Below are 24,976 nucleotides of genomic sequence, written 5' to 3'. Positions count from 1 at the left end.
TGTTGGGAAATCATGGGGGGCGACATCATATGCGCAGCGGAAGAACAAGAAAACAAAAATCCCCGATTCCCAAAAAGATGTTCGTCGTCGTGCGAAGATTGGTGCGCAAAATCCGCAAAACACAAAACTGCGTATAGAGATTGTGTTACCTAGGGAGATCGTATATCCCTGTTTCCTTGCAGATCCTCAGGAGAGGGTGAAGGAGGTCAAGCGTCCTCCTCTCTAGCGGTGATCCACACAGCAGGGTTGTGACGACGCTCCTCAAAACTCTAGGCCTACTCTGAGGTGGAGAGGGAGAGGAGAATAGGAAGGGCAAGCAAAGACTCTAGCCTATGAGGCTGTGAATCCCTCCTATTTATAGAGATCCCGTGTCAAAACCCTAATGGGTCCTTTCCCTAGTGGGTATTGGATCTGCATCCAATAAGACAAGGGCTCCGTCGGATATCTCATATCCGAACCTCTACTCATCGCAATGCCTACCATATGTGTGTGACCCTCTAGGCCCAATATCGAGCTGGCCGTGAGTCATACCTGTCAGAACTCCTTCTAACTAAGTGAATTATTATCTCTGTAATAATTCACTCGACTCATCGACTACGGAAGTACTATGCCACTACGCCGTAGTCCCCAGACGATACAGGGGAATCCAATCCATTGGACCTGTCTGTCCTCAGTTACCATGTACCTATAGTCCCTCATCCATCTAATATCCCAGAGACCGTATATCGAGCATGGTGCTGTCAGACCCATACGGTTTCTACTTGAGTCTCGCTCTAATCGGATTCTCCCGGAGAACTCTTTCTCTCTCAACCCGAATGACCCTGGCCAGGGATTTGTCTGAGCAAGAACACATGGGATATTCCTCTCATGATACCGAGAGTGGATGATCCTCTATCGACACTCAATAGCCCTCGTAAGGTCGACTACCACTCCCAATGACCAGCTGTACTAGATCTGGGAACAGCCAAACCTATAAGTCTGGTATCAAAGAGTGGAGCACTCATACAGGACATCCTTGGTGTCTCAAGTCTAAGAACCAGATACACCACTAGGACTACGGAATCGTTGTCTGACAATAAGGCATCATCAACCATCCAGCATTCCGTAAGCGGATCAATCAGTGAACTCATTCTCCAATGAGCACCTGTACTGTATCCCTAGTGTCCCTACACGAGCAGCTATGAGACCAGCTGCATCCATCATATGGACGGGTATACAGCACACCAGTCTATCCGGTTATCACGATGTCCCTCTCGAGTAACCTATGACCGGGATTATTTAGGATATGTGTTTAAAGGTGAATCGATCTCATTATCGTGATCTCATCACGATCCGATTCCCATTGCACAAATCCAAGGACATCACAATACATATGCATTTATGCAATAGTTATAAAGTGATATACGCCAAAAATATAATAAGCAAAAAGATTCTGTATCAAGTCACACGTGCCATCACTCACGTGATTGGCTTGCTGGGCACTTATGACTAGCAATGTCAAGGGCCCAATTGCCCCCAGATTAACTTAATAGGATCATCTCTCATTCCTAGCTTAATCTACATGTTAACTACGATATTTCTTAAGACATTTACTGCAACTTGCTCCGGTGCGTCAATCGCTTCTTCTAGCGGGCTTCCGACGAACTTCCGGCGAACATCCGACGAACCCTCGGCGATGCTCCAGCGGACTTCCGACCAACTCCTGGACTTACGACGATCCACTTGGCGAGTTCCGACGAGCTTCTTTGGCAAGCTCCTGGACTTCTCGGATTTGTTCCTGCAGAACCTCCGACGACCGTCCGGACTTCCGTCGAACTCTCGAACCCCCAACGTGATCATGGTCTTGACTCCGGTGCAACTCCTACTGCATATCTTACTTCCATCGTAGTTAATCCTGCACACTTATCTCAATATATGGATTAGATAACAAATGACAATTGACTTCATCTTCAAAATCCGAGATTCAACACAAAGGACAAAGGCTAGTACTTCCACTGCATAAAAAATGGGCACTATAAGAGGAATTGCAAAGAGTACCTTGCAGAGAAAGCGAAACAGAAGCTTAGAGAAGCTTCATGTACATTCAGGATCAATCTCCATTTTTTAGACTCTTATGATAATACATGGGTATTGGATACCGATAGTGCTTATCATATTTGCAATTCGTTGCAGGTTCTGGCAAGGCCTAGGAGACTGGTGAGAGGTGAGATGGACCTCACGATGGGCAATGGAGCAAAAGTTACTACAGTAGTTGTTGGTGAGGTCGCCCTACATCTGCTTGGTGGAGCTATTATTGCATTGAATGCTTATTGTTTTGTTCCTTCAATTATCAAAAATATTATTTTCATTTCATGTTTGATAGTTAGTGGATATAAATTAGTTTTTGAGAACAATGGTTATTCAATATTATTAGATGATGAGATCATCATAAGAGAAACATTGCATAATGGTTTGTTTATGCTAGACACTACTCCACATATCATGAATGTAAGTGTGTCTAAGAGGAAATGAGATGAGGTGAATAGTGCATACCTATGGTATTATAGGCTAGGTCACATCCATGAGATAAGGATTCAAAAGTTGCTAAAGGATGGATATCTAAATCCATTCAACTATGAGTCAAATGCAACCTGTGAGCCTTGCCTTCGTAGAAACTAACCAACTCTTCATTTAGTGGACGTGGAGAAAGAGCTACTAAACTACTGTAACTCATACATAGTGATGTATGTGGACCCATGTCAACTCATGTCATTGGTAGTTACTCCTACTTCATTACCTTTACTGATGATTTCTCAAGGTATGAACATGTGTACTTAATGAAGTATAAGTTTGAGGCCTTTGAGAAATTCATAGAGTATAAAAATGAAGTAGAGAACCAAACTGGAAAGAGTATCAAGACTGTTCGATCAGATCGAGGAGGTGAGTACTTAAGTATAGAATTTACCCAGTTCCTCAAGGACCATGGGATTCTATCTTATTTTGGGGATATGCCCTAGAGACCACAACTTACCTTCTGAATAGAGTTCCAACTAAGTCGGTAGTATCTATACCATATGAGATATAGAAAGGGAAGAAGCCTGATCTTAAGGTTGTTAAGATTTGGGGCTGCCCTACCCATGTTAAAAGGCACAACCCTGATAAGTTGGAATCAAGGACGGAGTAGTGCAAGTTCGTGGGATACCCCAAGGAAACTTATGGGTATTATTTCTATCATCTTGAGGACCAAATGTCTTTGTAGCCAAGAGAGCAGTGTTCCTTGAGAATGAACACATTCTTGGCAGAGCCAGTGGGAGTATGATAGAGTTGAGCGATATGTGAGTTTGTTCGGGTACCTAACACACAAGTTCCAACTTTACGTAGGTCTGGCAAAATATCCCATCCTCCTGAGAGATATGTGAGATATATTAGAGGCGAAGATGTTGAGGACATTGATCCTCAAACCTACAAGGAGGCTATTATGAGTCTAGACTACGGGAAGTAGCAAGAAGCCATGAATTCTGAGATGGATTCCATGTACTCCAACAAGGGTTAGAACCTAGTTGATGCGTCCGAGGGTACTGTATCCATCAGTTACAAGTGAATCTTTCTGAAAAAGATCGAAGTATATGGAAAGATAGAGACCTATAAAACAAGGTATTGGCTAAGGGGTATCGTCAAAGGCAATGTGTTGACTATGACAAAACCTTATCACCCGTAACCATGCTAAAATTCATCACAATTCTATTGGCTATTGCAGCACACTATGATTATAAGATCTGGCCGATGGATGTGAAAATCGTATTCCTCAATGGCAACCTCGAGGAGGAGGTATATATGATACAACCCGAGGGATTCGTGTCTAAGGACTGCCCACATAAAGTGTGCAGGTTGCTTAGATCCATTTATGGACTAAAGCAAGCTTTCCAAATTAGAACATAAGATTTGATGAGGCAATAAGATCCTATGACTTCGTTAAGAACGAAGATGAGCCTTGTGTGTACAGAAAGATAAGTAGGAGCTCTATCACCTTCTTGGTGTTATATATAGATGACATCCTGATCATTAGGAATGATATAGGAATGCTATCCGCAGTAAATGCTTAGTTATCTAGACACTTCTCCATGAAGGACTTAGGGGAAGCATTCTATATCTTGGGGATTCAGATCTATAGAGATAGATCCAATAGGATACTTAACTTGTCACAGTCCAAGTACATAGACACCATTGTTAAAATGTTTGGCATGAAAAATTTTATGAGAAGTCTCATACCGATGAGATATGGGATATCGCTTTCTAGGAGTATATCCCCAAAGACTCCTAAAAAAAGGGCGAACATGGATAGAACACTCAATGATAAGGTCTATCATGTATGACATGCTATGTACCAGGCCTAATATAGCGTATTCTCTGAGTATCACGAGCAGGTAACAGGCATATCAAGGCTTGGAGCATTGAAAAGCAATAAAGTATATCATTAAGTACTTGAGAAGGACTAAGGATCTTTTACTAGTATATGGAGATAGTAGCCTCAAGGTTGAAGGCTATACAGACTCGAGTTTTTAGTCTGATGTCAATGATAGCAAGTCGAATTTGGGGTATGTGCACACCTTGAATAGAGGAGCAGTATGTTAGAAGAGTTCCAAGCAAGATACTACTGATGACTCGACCACAGAAGCGGAGTACATTGCTACAACAAATGCAGCAAAAGAGGGAGTATGGATGAAGAAGTTCATCACAGATCTAGGAGTCGTGCCAAGCAGCGAGGAGCCAATTTTCTAATATTGTGATAACTATGGGCCAATTGCTTAAATGAGGGAACGCGGGTATCATTAGAAGTGTTCTGAGGAGGTTCCACCTGATCAGAGAGAACGTGACCCGAGGAGATGTAGTAGTGGAAAGAGTTCTATCCGAAGATAGCATTACAGATCCATTGACAAAACCATTATCTCAGATTGTTTGTGTCTTGATTGTCGAAGATTAGGTCTAAATTGAGTTAGTTTTGGGTATAATCATGCTAACTCAATTAAGAGCCCATTGGGCTTAAACGAGGGTTGATTTGGGCCCATTAAAAGGCTCATTCAGTGACTTACAGATTGGGTTAAGCGGTGGCACCACCAAACTGGCGGTGGAACTATATATGAGCTGAAAATTTTAAGTACACAATCTCCTAGGTTGTTTGGTGGTAGTATCGCCCAAACTGGGCTGTGGTACTACTAGCACTTAATGCTAGCAGACAGTGGTATTGCCCAAGCTAGTGGTAGTACTGCCAGAGCTTGGTCTCCCCTAGGTGGTAGTACTACCCAACATAGGCGTTGGTATCACTTGTACCCGGAAGACCTAGAAATTTAAATTTTTGGCTTCATTTTTTAAATGATTTGGAGCCTATAAATACCTCACTCATCCCTGTAAGGAAAAGACAGAAAAAGTGAACTAAAACGCTAGTGAATCAAAGTTGTAATATTGAAAAGTGTTGAGAGTTCCTCTCCTCTTCTTCAAAAGATTAGAATTATGTCTAAAAGATGTGTGAGACACGATAAATATTTTCTCTTAAACCTATGAAAATGAGAAAAAGTTGTAACAAAGATAGTTGGTCTTCGTCCATTGAAAGAATATCGTTAGTGGAAGCAAGTGGTCTCGACAGAGGAGGAATCGGAAGTGGACGTAGGTCATAACGATCGAACCATTATAAATCCAATGTACATTTTCTTTATGCCTTTCACTTTCATCTCTTACTAATTTAATTGCTTATTATACTTGCTCTAAGTTAAGTACACTTTTGATATTGGTTTTCATCGAATGAAATTTTCAAAAATATCAAATTTTTTCGAAAGTATTAACTCACCTCCCCTCTTTTAGTGCTACTACGATTCTAACAAAAATTGATTTATCTCTTTTTACTAATCTTTTACTTTTGACTTGTATTATTATCTTTACTCGTAACCTTTTTTACTCACACTTAATACTTGATAAATCAAGTTTTTGAAATGTATTGATTTCTCATTGTTTTCAGATGGTTAAATTGCAATCCTAACAACACTTGGGTGGGTACATCTAGGGATGAACACAAGATGCGACTTAGACTAATCTCGACAAGTTTCATACAATAAGTCCAAGACTAAGCAAAGCTAATTAGAAATAGTGACCCAACTTCCCTTATGAAATTTAATGATGTACCAAAGCCCCACGCCTCACACTTAATGAAGAACATGGTAACGAACTCGATATCCTCCTCATTAATACCTTGTAACATAGGGCAAGAGGGGTGGGGAGCATTAAAGGCAATGAGATGATTCCAAAGATCATGATAAAAATCCAATAAATTCATTTCCAGATAAAGCTCACACTATTTTTTAAATAGTGTTACTATTTTTTAAATAGTGTTACTATTTTTTAATAGAGATATAGTGCTCACACTATTTTTGAATGTTGCTACAATGTTTTTCAATATGACACAAAAAATAGTATAATCATTTCAAAAATAATGTAACTCGGATCTTCAATTTTTTTTTTGTTTTATCAAAACTTTAGAAAAAAATCTATTAAAATATTCAAGTGGTTTTTGTTTCAATGTGATTGCAAATTTACCTTAAATTAGAATAATGACTTATTTAAAAAAATTAAAATAGAAAAAATGATCAGGCCTATGTAACTTCATTAAATATTTTTGATAAAAGTGAAATTTGAGTTACATTTTATTTGAATGATATCATACTATTTTTAAATATAGCCCAAAAATTATGTAATTACATTAAAAAATAACTTAGGTCTCTAAAATTTTTTTCTCCTTTAAACTTAAGAAAACCTTCTATAATAATAATCAAGTGATTTTGTCCTAAATGGATGGTAAATCCACCTTAAATTTGGTAAAATAAAAAAAATGACATAATTTGATGCTTTTAAGGACTGAAATAAATAAAAATACCTATTTTAAAAGGATGAAAAATAATTATTTAGCAATTTGTAAGTTGTTTACAATTTTTTTTAAAAAAATAGAATACTTGAAAAAATTGGAATGTGAATTACATTATTTTTTAGTAGGGTTACACAATTTTTAATAAGACTAAAAAATAGTATAACTTTATGTAAAAATAATATAATTCTGGTAAAAAAATTTTATTTTCGTAAAATTTCGAAAAATCTTCTTTGATAATATTCAAGTAATCCTGTTTTCGAAAGTAATGTAAATTCTAAACGACATAATTTCATATTTTTTAAGGTTGAAGTAAATATGGAATACATATTTTAAAAGCCCAAAAATTTGAAAACAGTCACGCTGTTTTTAGAAAAATAAGAATTAAAAAAAATGGAATGCAAGTCACGCTGTTTTTAATTTAATGAAATTAATAGAACCCTTAAATGGAAAAAATAATAATATTATCCTAAATGGAACCCAAAAACATTGTGACCCTAAAAGTAATATAACCCTTAAATGGAAAAAAAAAATATTATTTAATTTTACTTAAATCGACCCATTGTTTTATTAGGATTTATTCTAAAAGGAAAGGAAATAAGGAAAAAGACAAATTAGTGGTTTGAGTGTATTTTTGTCTAAGTAAAAAAAGCACGAGTTCTCTTTGGGAAAAAAAAAAATCAAAATAGGACAGGAAAAAAATTTAAAAAAGAGTGTTTTTAGGAAATTTATTCTTGATTTTTTAAGATAAATTTACCGGACAAAATTATAAATAGACGGTCTTCTTATTTAGTTTAAGCTAAAGAAAAAAGTAAATTAAAAATAAAACCAAAATTATAAATTTGGCGGTCCTCTGTTTCCCCACTTTGACGGCGACGCCGCCTTGGGTAATGCTTCGTCTCTCTCTCCGTTTGCTTTCGATCTTCGGGGCCAGGTACGTTTCTTCTCCTTTTCGACCACGATCTCAGGGGGAACATATGCGGTCTTGATCAAGCAACGCAGGCATCGACCTTGTTCTTGCGGCCGTCTGCGTATTTTGGGGGTCAATTCGGTGGGTTTCCGTCGAATCCGGACGCTTGAGGGTCAGATTGTGCGGATTGGTGTCTCTCGTCTTGAATATGCGTTCGGAGATTGGTTTTGAGGAGCCTGTGATCGATTGAATGGTTCGCTGGTGGTGATTGTAGAATTAGGTTTTCGGTTAGGGCTAGGGTGGAAGATCTTGGGGGTTTGAACGAAAATTGAGATATTTTGGAGAAGGGCATGTTGATGGCTCCCGATTCTTGAATTGAGAATCGAGTGATGACCGTTCCTTTGGTAAATTGGCATGCCTAGAATTAGATTTTTGTCATCATTGGTGATTTTATTCCCTTTCCCCTTTTTTCATAATAGAAGTTGTTCGTCTTTTCGGATGATTTTTTTATGCATTCGTCGGTCTAAAGCTGCCCTGGTTTTTCTACCTTAGCAAGGGCCAACTGTTTATTTGATGGATGATGACCGCGCCAATGGTTAGGTCTTCTTCCACCTCGCCTGGGGAGCTTGCACAGCGACTTCTTGAAAAGGTATGAGCTCGTAAACGTCTTGTGTTTAAGATTGGATCTTGCTATTTAGATTTTGCAATTATACCAATTTTTTTGTCTCATCGTAAGGACTCTGGTGTCTACACCCACAAGCCTTGTTAGGTATGTAATCACGTCTCTACGGGTCACAAATAAGACTCCGTAAATTATTCAATCCTGCTAGAGACAAGTTACAGTACAAGAAGTGGATCATTTATGTTCTTAAGGCCGTTTATGAACTTATAGTGTTTCACATTCATATTAATATTTTACAAGATTAATCTTCTCCTGTCTGTCCTATCTTGTACCCTTGTCGAGTTGGAGAAATGGATACATGTCTGTAACAAATTCTGGTGCACGTGTCCATGCAAGGATATGTATCTTATGAAGTACTTTAGAAATCAGAATGTATAACCATTATATTTGCCTCCTGTGAGTAGGCAGCTAAATACTTATCTGAAATTGCAAACTCAATGGCAAAACGAAGTAACTATAACCAACCTTTTTATAAATAATGTCAATCTTGTATTAGATTAAAATTAATAATTTTGTTGTTTATGGAGCTTTTAAGTTTTGCTCTATCCTTGTGGAGCATAATTATCCCACCCAAGGTTTGTAATTTCGTATCGTACCGGAGTATCGAGCTTAACTCGGTGCGGTATACCAAGCGGTACGTTCTGGTGTGTATATATATATATATATATATATATATATATATATATATATATATATATATATATATATATATATATATATATATATATATATATATATATATTTTTTTTTTTTTTTTTTTTTTTTTTTTTTTTTTTTTTTTTTTTAAGGCGACAACGCCTTGACGACGCGGATGAGGAGAAGTCGTCGACAACGTCGAGGTCTTGTTGTCTCAGGCAAGGAGGAGGCAACATCTCATCTGCGGTGTCTGGCGAGAGAGGGCGACAATAGATCGGGATCGTCGAGGGAGAGCAGCTTCGGATCTCTAGGTTCTCCCATTTCTTCTCCCTCTTCTTTCTTCTCCCTCGGCTAATACCATCTGGTAGTGGACAGCGACGGTCGAAATCGACCGTCACCGACCGATTTAGGGTGGTAACAAGACGGAAGCAACCCTAATCTATGGTACCGTCTGGTAACAGGCGGTCCGTGTATCGGTTTGTTGGCAGATCGGTACGTACCATCTGGTACGGGTGGTATTATTCGAAATTAAAATCTTTAATCCCACTTATGCCACTTTTTTTTTATTTATTGGCTTATTTTTATTTTTTGTATGTGCAGTGGTGGTTTGTAAATTCTGTTCCACATTTGAACTTGTCTTACCATCTTCATGAAATTGTAATTGTCTTTTTTTTATATACAGAACGTTGAATTGGAGAATGGGCTGCGAAGGTCCACAAAGTTAAAACTTCCTTCAGACCCTAATGCTTGGCTGCAAATGCGTGAAAACTATGAGATTATAATTCTTGAAGATCATGATTTTTCCGAAAAGTATGATGTGGAGTTTGTCCTGTGGCAACTGCACTACAGAAGAATTGAGGAGTTCAGGCAGCACATTAACGCAGCAGCCTCGGCCGGATCAAATGCAACTTTTGGTGGGAAGGTTCTCGTCCGGCCTGATAAAATTAAGAAAATCCGTTCAGTTTTTAAAAGCTTCTTAACAGAAGCTACTGGATTTTACCATGATCTGATATTGAAGATCAGTGTAAAATATGGCCTGCCTTTGAATTACTTCAGTGAGGGCATTGAGAAAGAAATTGTTTTGGCAAAAGATGAAAAGAAATTGGCTGAGATAAAGAAAGGGCTTATGTCTTGTCATCGTTGTCTGATATATTTAGGGGACCTTGCTCGCTACAAAGAACTATATGGAGAGAGGGACTCCGTTAGTCGTGATTATGCAGCTGCTTCAACTTACTACTTGCAGTCTGCTTCTCTTTGTCCTTCGAGTGGTAATCCACATCATCAGGTATTGGTCATATGTTATTTAATTAGAGCATTTACTACCTTCTAGAGCTTCTCTTGATTTAAGTCATGTTACTTTTCATATTTATGAGCTTATCCTTGCAGCTAGCAATACTCGCTTCCTACTCAGGTGATGACTTGTTGGCAGTCTACTGGTACTTCAGAAGTTTGGCAGTGGAAATACCCTTTTCAACAGCACGAGATAACTTGATCATCGCTTTTGATAAGGTATGTTTTCATTGCAACCAACTGGGACACTGTTCCATAATTTGTATTCTGTTGTGTTATCCCTAACTTGGTCCATGCTTCCATCATTACTGCATCCCTTGGCTAGTTTAAACAGTTCTGACATGAGTTACAATTCCATGTTTGCTCTGTTTCTTTTGGACTGCATGATTTTGTAGTCAGTTGTTATGATGATGATTTTTACCATGCTAAATAACTTTTTATTACTTTTCAAGTTTCTCTGGATTATGTAGATGTGAATTTAGAATATATGTTGTGGTGGATTATGGCTGATTTTTTTGGTAATGTTATACATGACTTATGGGCCTACTCAATAAGAGCAACACTGGCTTCACTCTCTCTCTCTCTCTCTCTCTCTCTCTCTCTCTTAATTTTTTTTAAAAGTTAGGTTATTGCAGATTATTTGCTTTTGCATATCATGAAGTTAAAGAGTTGGGTTGTCATTCATTTGATGTTTCCACTTATTCTCCTTTCGTCTTGATCTTTAGTTTTTACTGTTCTACAGAATCGTCAAGGTTACTCTCTGCTGTATGGCAATTTGAAAACTGCTCCAGGCAGACGACTGTCTTCGCATTCAGCTGGGAGAGGTAGAGGAAGATGGGATGCAAAGTTTCTCCTAAAAGATACCAAAATTGAAGTGACTGCGACCAACGAGCAAGAGTTGACTATGTCAGAAGTGTTTAAAGCCTTTTCGACTTGCTTTGTTCGTCTTAATGGCATCCTTTTCACACGGATGAGGTACTTGATCAAATTAATTCCCTTCCAGTAAGACTTCTTGATAATGCTAAAGTTTGATAATGCTAAAGTTATTTGATTACTGCATTCAACAGCTTGGAAACTTTTGGAGAGGTATTATCATCTGTGATTAATGATCTAAATGTGCTCCTTTCTTCTGGTCCTGAAGAGGAGCTTAATTTTGGTCTGGGTGCTTCTGAAAATGCATTGATCATTTTGAGGCTTGTTGCAATTCTGATATTCACTGTACACAATGTGAAAAGAGAGTCCGAAAACCAGTCATATGCTGAGATTCTGCAGCGTACAGTGTTGCTGCAGAATGCATTCACTGCTGCCTTTGAGTTTGCTGGATACATCCTCAAGAGATGCATAGAGCTGCATGATGCTACATCAAGCTATCTCTTGCCAGCTATTCTGGTTTTCATCGAGTGGTTGGCATGTCATCCAGATGTAGCAGCAGGTATTGATGCAGAGGAAAAGCAAGCAGGTGCAAGATCAGTTTTCTGGAATCAATTTGTCTCATTAATGAATAAACTTATTCAGACAGGACTTGCATCTGCTACTGGTGACAAGGATGAAACCTGCTTTTTTAACATGAGTAGGTATGATGATGGAGAAAGTGGTAGTAGGATTGCACTATGGGAGGATTTTGAGTTAAGAGGTTTCTTACCCTTAGTGCCTGCGCAATTCATTTTGGATTTTTCGAGGATGCATGCCTACATGAATGATGGAGGCAAAAAGGACAAAGTATCCCGTGTCCAGAGGATTCTAGCAGCTGGACAGTCTCTTATGAATATTGTTTCAATTGATGAGCAGAGAATATATTTTGATCCTAGCGTCAAGAAATTTATAGTGGGTACAGAGCCTTTATCATTCAAAGGTGAAATAGATCCTACCTTTTCAAGTCCATTGGATTCAAATGTTACTGAACAGGGAAGTCAGAATGAGAGTGTGGCTGATCTTGGAGTAGCATTAAGGACATATAATCCTGGAGTGACTCAAACCAAGGTACAATTATATGTGGAAGGAGAAGAAGATGAAGAAGTAATCGTCTTTAAGCCTACAACTGCTGAGAAGTATCCGGATGTATCTGCTTCGGTGTTGAATACCTATGACTTAGTCAACCCTGTACAAGCATCTTTAGCAACTGATTTGATGACTCATGAGCATCTTTCTGTACATTCTGATGGTTTTCCGATGTCGGCAGTATCCAATGTGAGTTTGGAACTACATCCATCTACCACTAATGTCTCACAGCTACCTTTGCAGTATGTGAATTCTGACAATTCCAGATGGTTTATGAAGCAAGATGCATTTTTGTCTGATGGACTGAAAAATGTTAACATAACAGAAAATGGTTACTTGAATAAGCATATGTTGCAAGAAGGCTCAAGTAACTCGCAGCTTAGTTCATTTGCACCTTTATTTTCTTTTCCTGTCAGTTTAGGTGCCAACAGCACACTCTCTAGCCAGACTAAAGCTGCAGAAGATGTGTTTCCATCTACACTTGATACTATAGTGCCTTCAGGATTAAGCTCTGATGGCATGACCATGAACCTCTCTTCAGCCTTGCCATCATTAAGAAAAAATCCTGTGAGTCGTCCAGTTAGGCACTCTGGACCCCCTCCTGGATTTAGTTGTATTGCTTCTAAACAACTGAATGGAGCAAGTGCTACTTCTTTTGCAAAGGAACAGCAGCCTGATGTTGATGATTACAGCTGGCTAGATGATGTTCAATCTTCATCAACCAAAGCAATGGGAACGGCAAACTCATATAATCAAAATACGCATTGGTTTCCATATGTTAATATGAACAACACTACTGCCTCTAGTGCTGCTTCCAGCTTCCCATTTCCTGGGAAACAAGTATCTAATGTGCAAACTCAAGTGGCAGATGAGCAAAAATGGCATGATTTTCAGCTTTTTCAGCAACTGAAAGCTTACAATGGGCAGAAGCTTCAGCAACTAAATCCACAGCAGAGTTTGCCACCTGAACAACATCAAGCACAATCTCTTTGGTCTAGCCCATACTTCGTGTGAAATTTTGTGAAGATGACTACTGGTAACAAAAGGAGGAACTAATATTATATATTTCTTCAGAAACTTTCATACCCTTATCTAATTTCATTGTTCTGTTTTAGTGATGGATGAATATCTTGCAAACAAGGGACCTCTAGCCTGGTGCCTATCGACTTTGGTTCCACCTTTGCAAACTAAATGATGTCAGGTTTATGTTTGAACATGGAAAGTCACTGGAGTGCTGCAGGTGCTTGGACTAAAATTTGGTACACGTTGATGCTTAAACTTTTTTCCACCACTTTTTATAGTTTTCAGATAAAAAAAGGCTTGATATGATTCTTTCTAGGCTGCTTTTGTTTAGGGGAAAAGAAGGTTAAATTGTGTTTCCAGGAATCCTTTCTATACTGTTGGAGATATGGATAGATATCAGACTTCAGATCCATGAGTTTCCACTTTCTTATCCTGTCACATGGGTTTTATTGTTTTACTTGGTTGACCCTCCCTCGATCCCGTATTGACAGGAACCTTATGTACTGGATTTGCTCCTTTTTGGTTACCTCTGCTTTCTGTTCTTATGCAAGTGCCTCGTGAAAACTTATCAAAAGATAAATTTTGTCATGTCACTTGCTGAGATTGTTTGCTATTATCATATGAGATGCACTTGACTAGTTCCATAGGATGAAGACGATTTACCTACTGATTAAGCAAAACACATAAGGAAATTACTTTAATTGTTGATGTTAATATCCTTGGTCTTTTATCTTTTGTGTTCTTCAGTTTTAAAATCAGATATTTAAATTTGTTTTTTGATTTTGAGATCTGAAATCTAAATATGGTGCCTAAGAGATTGCCTTTGTTGCATATGACTGGTGTCATATGATTTTGTTTTGCTTTTCTAGTTTATGGTGTTTGAATCACACGCAAACATAACTACGGATGCCCTTTAGTTGGACATTGTTCCATCCCAATCAAGTTTCTTGAGGTCATATTTGTGGATTAGCTGTTCCTAAGGCTTTTTTTTTTTCTTTTTATCCTTCTGTTGTTAATGAAGTTAATGATGTGTTTCCTGAGGAAAATTTTGCTTTTACCAAATAACATTCGGCAGCAGTTTTGCTAGATCATGATTGGTGCCATTAAGTGAGTTTGATAATTTGTTTAATGCACACCAATATCATTGTTTTGGTCCTATGTTTCTTGTTGTTACTTTGCCTTGTGTCCTTAATCCTTATCACTTCAACCTCTTTTTACTGCATTTTTTGGTGTAACGCGTAAGCGTCCACATACTAAAGTTTGCATATGTGAAGTTAATTGAAGGCAGTTTCATATTCTGGCTCAGGTAGATTTTTTTGTCTGGTTTTTCTTTTTTGTTTCAAATGGTTTATTTAAATCGTACATTTAGGTTGATGTTTTGTCTGGCTATTCTTTTTGTTTCAAATGATTATGTTTATGCAGTACATGCTTTCTTGATTTGCTTGTTTGGGTCAACAAGTTTCGAAAGTATTTTCTTATTAAGATTTTTCATTTGAAAATTTTTATGCAAAGGGTTTTTTTTATATATAACTCAAATGAGAAGTTTGTGTTCAAACACTGTTAATTGGATTATGATTAATTATTAAATTATATTAGTCTGTTATCTGGTGTTCTGCCACCAAGAGTTACTTTAATTGATTGGTATATGTTGATGTTTATCACCTGGGAATAATCAAGTCACTTGTCTTTCCAGAATGCTCCGAGACTACCAGGCTGAAGAGCAAAGATGGTCGTTGTCGACTTTGGAGTTATCGTGAGAAAGTCCAACACATACTTGATGGTTCAAAAGTTAAAACGATGTGAGATCTTCACGGACTTTGCTCCTCGGTGGCAACCATTGTTCCACCATAGAGTTGCCTTACATGGCAGGCTTCGGTGTACTTCATCTACCAGCATCTGGGTTTTAGCTGTTAAAATAAGGTGTCTACATCAGTAGTAGGAAGATATTGGTCGCAGAAAGAGATATGTAACTGCACAAAGTGATTTCATATCGGAGGTTACTTGGTGATGGTAATTAATTCAGAATGCAGGAGATGAGAATCCATTACTCATGTTGCCTTAAGGATACTTTTACTTAAATTGTTTTATATAGTGGTGTGGTTTGCTTTATCACCTAGCTCAATAACTTGGAAGACCTCGAACTTCCAACTAGAATATCCTATATGTTTGCAACAATTTGTATGGATTATGGTAGCTGCCATCTCTGGATTAGTAGTAATTGCACTTGTCTATAAGGTATGTGTGGTGTGTCATGCAATCCAACTGCCACTATATTTTCAAGGATCTGTACTTCAATCTGGATTTGTTTTCTGTGGCTATCACAAGAGGTTTGATGCATCTTACTGTTACAAGAGTATGCTATGACTCACCTATTTTTGAAACCGGTGTTTGGGACTCCTGCTTGCTATTCTAGTTTTCTGCTCCTCCTCATCACTAGATCAGCATTGCAACTTGACTTGAAAATTGGAGTTCATCGCAGTTTCCTAGTGTCAGCTATGTTGAAGAGTGAAAGTTGCTTGAAGATTAATAATTTGACATGGGCTGATGTATCTCCGTTGGACAAATTCCCTAAAAGTCTCTCGACGTTCATTTTGCTTCTTTCCCGGACAGTACCTCTGTTCCTTAACTACTTTCTACTTTTTTTTTTTTTCCGTCCAGAACAGTACCTCTTCCATGTCTTTAGTCCGATTTATTATGAATTGTCTTCGATTCAAAATGAAATTGAAACCGGTTCGGAATCGGTTTTATTTTGATTAGCACATTTATAATTTTAATGATTGTAAATTTTGATTTCAACACTTGAAAAAAAAAAGAGAATGATTTTTTGCCCAATTTATTCTTTTTGGATAACTTGAATTGAATATAGAACAATTTCATACACAACCAAGTTTCCTGAAAATTTAAAAATCTATTTATTTTCAGATCTCGATGCTCGTTCTAAATCCGATATGGTGCTAAACTCGTGTAGCATAAGTTTTCTCGCGTATAGTTTTCATGTGAGGCTTGAAGATGACGAATCGTGCGAACAGCAGCCGTTCACCGGGGGGTGACCCGAATTTAGGGAAACGGTAAATAAGGCAACGGTATTCCCATCGTCCAAACTAGTCGGAGTGTGCGCTCGTGGCGGTGACGGCAATCTACGGTGGACGTACAGCAGTGAGTCCTGACGATGATACCATCTAAAAAACAAAGAGGAATCGTTGTGAAATCAAACAACTTCATACTCTGACGACGGTGACCAGAATCTCGGGTAGAGGTCATGAAGACATCCGATGAGCTTACCGTGCAGAGTCAGATAAGTTGGACCAAATCAAAATTTCGATTTGAGGAAAACAGATTGGCTTAACTGAAGACGTGGCAGCCATCCAACCAAGGCATCATCAGTTGATCTCCCACGTATGGAGGAGATAATGGCAACCGAGGTGGTGACCATACCACAGGCTCGCTATTGAATCGCCGCCAAAGGTTGTTCTTCCAACGAAGTCAAGGCGATAACGCCGTCGCCCCGCTCACCTCCACCCTCCGCCTTTGACTCGACAGGCAGCCGCCGCTTCCCGGAACTCTCGTTCCCTTGCTTCCAGGACTGGCTCTTCCTCCCTTGTCTGCTACAAAGCTTCCCACCTTCGCATCCACCATTATTTTCCCCCAGTTTCTGGATTTCTTGAAGTGAGCTTTATCCAGACTCTTGATTCGCGGCCGGACCTAGTATCCTTATCCCCTTTTCCTGTTCTGATTCTTTGATAGATGCATCAACCTCTTACCTGGATGATGTGCTTTAGTTAATTCATGGTTTTTTTTTTCTTTTTTGAACCTGTAACGAATTAGACATAAGAGATCTAAGGACGTTATCCTTTCAGGGTTTCTATTCCCAGGTTCGGGGAATTAGTTACTTTTCCATTTGTTGGTTCTGCTGAGGCGGTTTTATCCGATCCAAGGACTTAAACCGCGGCTCAGAATACGATTTGTGAAGGGTTTTCTGTGTTCAGAATTATTGGTAGATGGCTTCTTTGGCTCTGCATCTGTTGATTGTAGCACAATTGCCATGGGGCTTGGTGTCTGCTTCAGTTCCGACACTTTCTAAGGCATGCGGATACGATCAGGTTGACTACTTGAGATCGCGGGGTGAGTATTACCTCTCGATTAATGGGATAAGGATGGATGATGCCTTTTTGATCTGCAAGGCACTCGAATCCTACTTCAAGAATGGTTGCTTCACCTGTGACGCCAATGTGGAATCGTGGACAACAATCGGAGAGAACTACTGCGATCAGGACTTCACCGCATTCGTTCATGTCAAGTGCAGTACCATCTCTGGTAAATTCATGACAAATGGGTAACCTTATAAAAGATTTTTGTTCTGCAACCACTCAGGAACGACTTGTAAAGGATGTGAGACCGCATATAGGAAACTCAGTCCGGGTAGACGGTTAATGGATAGAATTAATTACTATTTCATAGAATTAGTTTTCTACCATTCTTGAACTTATTTATGTTGAAATTAGTTTAAATACCTGATAAACAAAGCTATTTATAGGTATCAGATGGATATACATATCTGTAGTGTTTGTTTTCCCTTTTTTTTGTCCTATAGCGATGTTACAGAATTTGGTTAATTGAATATGTGCATCTTATGTTCACATGACCTATTGTAGTGGACTCACTCAAACAAGAGGGGAGGAAACTCTTATTACAGTCATCAGAAAATGTCACAATTCTTAGTCAGGGGATCAAACTGGATCTGTCAGATGAAGAAAAGAAAGAATATACGTCTTCAGAACCACAGAATATCCCTCTCGCTATTCCAGGAATGCTCCTCCTATGTTGTGGTGTCCTCTGTCCTTGCTTTCATGCTAAACGAAAGGAAAAAAGTGAGCATAGTGTTCTAGACAGAGAATTGAAATCGAGTGAGTCAATCATGAAAAGCTGCTGTTACAGATTTGTCTACTTTCTTCATTTTGTTGTCAGTTCACTAACTTCAAAGGATGATACAACCAGATCTACTAGATGGATCCTTGCTTTATGGTCTTGTTGCTGCCTTGCTGGTGCTTCTTGTTTTATTATAGTAGCTGTTGATTTCACATATGGCTAATCCTTGGAAGAGTTTCTATTCATCTGAAATGATACTAGAATCTCCCATGTTTCTTGATGGAATCCTTTGGATCTTCTATGCTTAATTTTAATTGAGCCATGGTGGAGTAGATCCTTGGAGGATTCTATCTTTATCATTTTAATTGTCTGCTATATACTTATAGATAAGCTCATTGCTTCATTGACCAACACTGACATTTCCAGACTGAGCTTTGTCTCAAATTCCTTGTTTCAAAGTAGGGCGAAGCAAGTGCTTCATGCTTGAACTAACATCCCTAGAAATCTCTATTCTCATTACAAAAATCTCTAATCTTCTGAAATTATCATCTTTCAATAGATTTATTTCTTTTTATCTCTGATTCAAATGCTTCCACTATCTTCTAATGATTCATCATACCTTAAGATTCTTTTGGTTTATGGTTTGGTTGAACAGACATTACTTTCATTTTCGAAAACAAAAGATATCATGTTGACTAGGACAAGGAAATTAATTTCTTACATATATAGGCAAATGCTTCCGTTATTTTACATGGCTACCTTTTCATTTGCTTTAAAGGAAAAACAGATAGAAGAGAATTGATGGTTCAAAGCCAACTCCTGTTAGACAAGCATACAGTGGATATGTGAAAAGTATATTGACATAGATCCTATAGTCTCAATTTTTTTTTTACCATAATTGATCTATAGGCCTAGGATTCTGCCCCTATGATTTGCTATATTGATGGCACTATGCTTTCGCAGCATGTTTGAATGTGTCCTAATCAGATTCGTTTCATGTTTCAGTGGATTTAAATTCATCTTTAGAGTTAAGCTCGGTCTCTGAAAAGATCCCAGTGACCCCAAGAGTACCTCCTAGTCCATCTCGGTTTTCATCATCTCCTCAACTGAGCAGAATTGGATCAGTACATCTCAGTATCAATCAGATAATAAGGGCAACTCATAATTTTTCAAATTCAGTGAAATTAGGTGAAGGAGGCTTTGGAACTGTATACAAGGCTGTTTTACCAGATGGTCAAGTCGTCGCAATTAAGCGAGCAAAGAAGGTAATAATATATGTCTTCTTAGAGGTTTCACAATGAGGCTTAGTATCACAAAGATGTATTGCTAGACTTTACTGAATAACTATTATTAAGTCTTCTATTGAAATGCACAATAATTTTGTTGGTTTTATTAGTGTATTTTTTTTTTATTGCATATCAATTTGACTGAGAATACTTGCTTAACTAAATATTTAATTTGGGTATTATTATATGACCAATAAAGTCTGTTTTTACTGATTTATAATGCTATGCTAGAATCTTTTATACTGATCTATCTATACTTAAGCCAAGAGAGGGAGGTACGGTCCATGTAGTTCTCATATTCTAATGGAATATCACTTTCTCTTAGCAATAGCATCACGATAGCAAGGTAATAAACTGCTTAACATTTGGGCTAATGGTACACTACCTTTCTCTTGGCCAGTAAGAGATAAAATTATTCCCAATACTGTAACATGCAAAGCACTTCAGATAATAGTACTTCTATGTGTTAGTTCTGGCAATATGGGCAGTTCTGGCATTCTGAAACTAGCTCCGAAGCATTATATGGCCATCTCGCCAATCCTTAATAATCAGGGTGTCTTTCTCATCACCCACCACATTCTATGATGGGTACTACTATATCCTCACCTGCTGCCAGCCCATAGATAAACTTGATGACTTCAGCAGTAAATCCAGAGGCAGCAATGGTAACAATCAAGCATCACGGATGATTGAAAGGAAATCAGCTCATCCTTGAAGTTGTAATCTCACTGTCAACAGTGACATTCAAAGCAGTTGCAGCCACATTGGAAGGGCTTCTTACTATTGTTGTCTGCCATGCAGCCAAGTTAACAAAGGATAAGAAAGAAGGGCACAACATTTGATGCAAGTAGACTGCATACGTTATTCCTAGGGTAAAACAACAAGCAAACCATTAAGATGAATTGGGGGTTGTGACTTGTAAGACCAAAATTACTAAGAAACAAAAGACTTCTGAGAAAAAGTAAGGCAACCATATTAGGTCTAGATTCTCCTTTTGCAAGGTGTACAGTGATGCCAGGAGCAAGCACAGTCCCACAAACGTGATTATTATAGTAGAAATTTTTTGCTTTCTACCAATTTTGTCCATCGTGGTATAAATTTAGTAGAGTTGATGATAGTGTATTGAACACCACTTTTCTATTTGTGTCCATTTGGAGCAAGATTGCAAACTGACAAAAAGTTTGTATTTATTTGCTCTGTAGATTGTTTTGGTGGCGCAACAATATGGTAGTACATGCGTGTCATGTCATCTTGTGATGTTATATTGAAAAGTGCACTTAATATAGTATACATATATGTTGTGGCTACTTAACGCCATAGGTGTCAAGTAGTTGGGTCTTAGAGACAACCTTCCCGCATTGGGGGTAAGGTCATCTACATTTAGCACTTTGTACGTCATAGGTGTCAAGTAGTTGGGTCTCAGTGTATGGTGATACACTGACAGTAACTTCATGGACCAGGCTACTCTTTTGACAATACGCACAACATTGAGAGAGGAAAATGTGTCTTCAGTTCCCTGACGTCTGAATGTTCTGCTTAATCTTAATCTTCAGCTATGTGACCATCTTTTCGTACCTTTAAATTTATGGATCACTGGCAATCGCAATAAAAAGTCTGCTTTTTTTTATATTACCTAGATGCAATCTGCTAAAATTAGCTTCTGGTTAGGAGCAAATTTCATCTTTGAGAGATGAATTCAGCAATGAAGTTGAGCTGCTTGCAAAGATTGAACATAATAATTTGGTGAGGTTGCTTGGTTACACTGACAAAGGAAATGAACGCATTATAATTACCGAGTATGTCCCAAATGGTACTCTGAGGGAGCATCTAGATGGTATGCTTCAGATTTTCTTGATGTTGTGTAGTGTCCTTAAGATAGAGTAATTGATACAATCTTCTCATTTTTCAGGTCTCTGTGGAAAAATTTTAGACTTCAGTCAACGTGTAGAAATCGCCATTGATGTTGCCCACGCATTGACTTATCTCCATCTATATGCAGGTTAGGCTATATTACTGGTTTTTCATTCTTGTTCATGAATTTCCTTTAAAATATCGCTTATTGTTTATGCTTTATTCAATTAGTTATAAACAGATTTAAGAGTTTCATATTGCTACTTGCAAGTTCAGTGAATTCTTTATGCATATTATTTGTCGTTTGCTGAGCATGATATGTCATAGTTGCATCTCTTTGGTGAAGACATGGCAAAATGGAACATATCTAGTTTGCAGATGTCATTTGTAGGTCCATAGATCAAAATTGTTTATATTTTTGCTTCATTGCTTAAATTTGTGTATGCTGATATACTGTTTCAGGTTTTTTTGTATTGAGTACCGCACATTAGATGTCAGAATACTACTTGTAGAGTCCAGATTGGCAAAATATTAGCTCCCTGGATAACTTTGATTCTCACAAGGAGATTTTTCAGACTAAGCTTTAGCCGTTCAATAAAATGGCACACCTGGAGCTTCCTGACACCACACCCAAAACCTATCCCATTTCCCTTCTCTTTGCAGAAAGAAGGGTTATAATATGAAAATGAACCTTGTCGTACAACCTTGGCAGTGATGCATGCAGTGGAAAGAAGGAAATAGAATGACATTATCATCATCATGGAATTGATATAGATACCATGAATAAGAGACTAAAGAGGCTTCTAATGGCTCAAAGAAACACTCAAGGAAGAAAAACATCTCTAGGCCTATGATCTGTGCCCAAACAACAGATAATTTCTAGGGAGCAATCCTTGGCATCTTGTTCGTTTATAACCTTCCTGAGGCTACAGATACCCTGGAAGGTTACCCCTTGGATTTAGAAACGTAATATGCCTCTTAGGTCTCTTTAAACATTAACTTGCCTTATTGGCATTTGGCAAGTACCTCTTGCCTGCAGTTACTGAGGAATCTGATAGAATGCTTGTTGTCGTGGGTCATTGATCATAAGAAAATGATGTAAATGAGTGAGTGTACATCACTCGTTTTATGTAAAGAAGGCACCTGTTGCCAATTTCCAACAGAGCTAAACGCTTATTTTGAAAGACATCTAAACTTGCTGGTGGTTTCAGGCTCTTCCTTTACACTGGCCTAAAGGAAATGGAAGTTTAAAATTCCAGAAGTTGTACAGAATCATGAAGCTCTCCTGGTCTACTGTCATCAGTTGCCATCTGTTGTGATGTATAGAATCCTTTACACTGATCTATTGTCATCCGTCGCAATCATTTTTTGTCATCCTTATGTTATTTATGAAAATTCCAGTCTGTCTGTCATCAGTAAATTTTTATATTGTCGTCTCTTGTAATCATTTGTCATCCTCATGTTATCATGTCAACACCAGTCAAGTAAGATGGTGATGAGTCACCATGGACATCACAGTAAAAATATTTTTTTTGGTTTAGAGCTTAACTTTTGAAGTGGTAGTTACTAGTTGCTACATCTTGAATAAGGTTGGTATCAGTAAAATATAATAATGATTGTTTGTTATGATAACAGCTTCTGTTTTCTCTTCAGTGAGTTTGTTATTACTTGTCGTAGGCTGAAATTAAGTCTGCTTAAGTATCTAGAAGCATATGTTTATATGAAGTTTATAGGAACTCAATCGCATACTATATGCTTTTGTAGATTCCGTTGCTTGAAAAATGTTGTTCATTACACAAATAATGTCCCAAACATTTTCCAATTTTTCATGGTATTCTTGAGCAATGGGATTATGCATGTATTTATTTATTCTAATTATGTTCAATGCTTTCTATATGTGGGTGCATTATGTGCCAAGTGTGCCAGGATATTGGAGTTTGTGCATCCTTGCTTAATCTGTATTTATGAGTTTATTGGTCTCAAAGATGTGTACATGTCATCCAGATGTGCAAACTCTCCAGTCAATTTATTGGACCAGTACCATGTAAAACTGTTCTAGTTCATCTGGCTCAATATGTGATGTGACAAGAATTGTTGTGTTGACAGAAAAAACAATAATTCACCGAGATGTGAAGTCATCAAATATTCTGCTGACAGAAAGCTATAGAGCAAAGGTGTCTGATTTTGGGTTTGCAAGGAGTGGTTTATCAGACACAGATCAAACTCACATATCAACCAAAGTGAAAGGAACTGCTGGGTACCTTGATCCAGAATACCTAAGGACATATCAACTCACTCCAAAGAGCGACGTATTTTCCTTTGGAATTTTGCTCATTGAAATTATTTCCGGGCGGCGACCAGTAGATCTCAAAAGAAATGCTGACGAAAGGATCACTGTAAGATGGGTATGCATTGGTGTCTCTTTCTCCTCAAAAGCTTATTGCATTGCATGAAATCTTGTGCCCCTTGGCTGCATATATGTCCTGGTAATTAAGTTCCTCAAATTAAATAAAGATATTTAGTTAGTCCGGAATGCTATAGTAAAATTTCTTTTCCAAAATTTACATTGACTAAATGAATCTCTGGTTTCTATAAAATCCATAATGATGTTTGCAAATATGCAATAACTAGTTCCATTACTTGTTCAAAACATCTCTGCTGATTTTGGCCTCTGAAGCTATTTGTCATCTCCCACTCTCTAATTAAAATATGCCACTTTGTGTTTAATGAACCAATGAATTATTAGTCATGTTCCTAGCTTTAATTTAGTTTCAATTTGTCTGCTCTATTAATGGAAGACAACTCGATTAAGTTTCTTACTTACTAAATATGCAATCCAAAGCATTCTCGGAAAAAGTCATATCCTACGACCATTGCTTTTTTTTTTTATCCAATCTTTATTAACTATTGCGCTGCAGGCTTTCAAGAAGCATAGCGAAGGAAATGTTCAGGACATATTGGACCCATTACTGGAGGAGAACGTTGATGATGAGATAATTGGGATGATGCTCGACCTTGCATTTGATTGTGCTGCCCCTACACGTTCCAGTCGTCCTGCTATGAAAGAAGTAGGAGAACAACTATGGGAAATAAGAAAACGTTATGGAAAGACCCTAAGGGGAATGTCGGGATCCTTGCACCAGTGAAGATGGCATGGACGATAGAGGATGTCGCCAAAGGAAATCTGTTGTTCATGCCATTGATCCAAGGACAGTATATCTGCTGTTACCTGTGCATTTATTTTAGGACATAGCGGACAATATATAGATTGTAAATATCAACATTTGAAACATCTTGTTGGATGCACACAACAGGAAATTTGATAATATGCTCTTCGGTGGTCTATACTATGATATTACCACTACCCTTGAGCTAGTATGTTCATCCTGCTGCTTATGGATGATGATGTTTGTTTGTTTGATCGATGAGATTTGGTGCATGTAAAATGCTGTCCATTTGTTTTGCTGTATATTTTTCTGGCGAATGTAGAAGTGGTTGTGTTAGTATTATGACATTTTTAGACTTGGTAGTTTCTTCATTTAAAT

General features: G+C 37.9%; 2 protein-coding genes across 8 annotated transcripts; both read left to right on the top strand.

Annotated features, from left to right (window-relative positions):
* Nucleotides 1–7,690: 7,690 nt before the first annotated feature.
* LOC135584086 (nonsense-mediated mRNA decay factor SMG7-like) lies at nucleotides 7,691–15,666 on the top strand. 3 transcript variants are annotated; one of them, XM_065136648.1, is made up of 8 exons: nucleotides 7,691–7,823; nucleotides 8,352–8,448; nucleotides 9,800–10,402; nucleotides 10,504–10,626; nucleotides 11,150–11,382; nucleotides 11,475–13,441; nucleotides 13,521–13,664; nucleotides 15,122–15,666. In XM_065136648.1, the coding sequence occupies exons 2-6, from the start codon at nucleotides 8,377–8,379 to the stop codon at nucleotides 13,417–13,419; spliced, it is 2,976 nt and encodes a 991-aa protein (XP_064992720.1). In that variant the 5' UTR covers nucleotides 7,691–7,823; nucleotides 8,352–8,376; the 3' UTR covers nucleotides 13,420–13,441; nucleotides 13,521–13,664; nucleotides 15,122–15,666. The 3 variants fall into 3 exon arrangements, with proteins under 3 accessions (XP_064992720.1, XP_064992721.1, XP_064992722.1); XM_065136649.1 differs by having other exon boundaries at nucleotides 7,746–8,203; XM_065136650.1 differs by having other exon boundaries at nucleotides 7,746–8,448; nucleotides 13,521–13,645.
* Nucleotides 15,667–16,862: 1,196 nt separating this feature from the next.
* Nucleotides 16,863–24,900, top strand: LOC103992035 (calmodulin-binding receptor-like cytoplasmic kinase 3). 5 transcript variants are annotated; one of them, XM_065136645.1, is made up of 8 exons: nucleotides 16,863–17,133; nucleotides 17,427–17,742; nucleotides 18,081–18,332; nucleotides 19,300–19,559; nucleotides 21,249–21,414; nucleotides 21,490–21,579; nucleotides 23,538–23,836; nucleotides 24,350–24,900. In XM_065136645.1, exons 2-8 carry the CDS (start codon nucleotides 17,427–17,429, stop codon nucleotides 24,575–24,577), a joined length of 1,611 nt encoding a protein of 536 aa, XP_064992717.1. In that variant the 5' UTR covers nucleotides 16,863–17,133; the 3' UTR covers nucleotides 24,578–24,900. The 5 variants fall into 5 exon arrangements, with proteins under 5 accessions (XP_064992717.1, XP_009409872.1, XP_064992718.1 ...); XM_009411597.3 differs by having other exon boundaries at nucleotides 17,254–17,742; XM_065136646.1 differs by lacking the exon at nucleotides 18,081–18,332 and having other exon boundaries at nucleotides 17,254–17,742.
* The last annotated feature ends 76 nt before the right edge of the window (nucleotides 24,901–24,976 follow it).

The sequence above is a fragment of the Musa acuminata genome, chromosome BXJ3-1 (assembly GCF_036884655.1).
Source record: "Musa acuminata AAA Group cultivar baxijiao chromosome BXJ3-1, Cavendish_Baxijiao_AAA, whole genome shotgun sequence".
NCBI classification, from domain to species: Eukaryota; Viridiplantae; Streptophyta; class Magnoliopsida; order Zingiberales; family Musaceae; genus Musa; species Musa acuminata.
The sequence above is the reverse complement of the archived record's forward strand: the minus strand, read 5'-3'. Positions and strand labels throughout refer to the sequence as shown.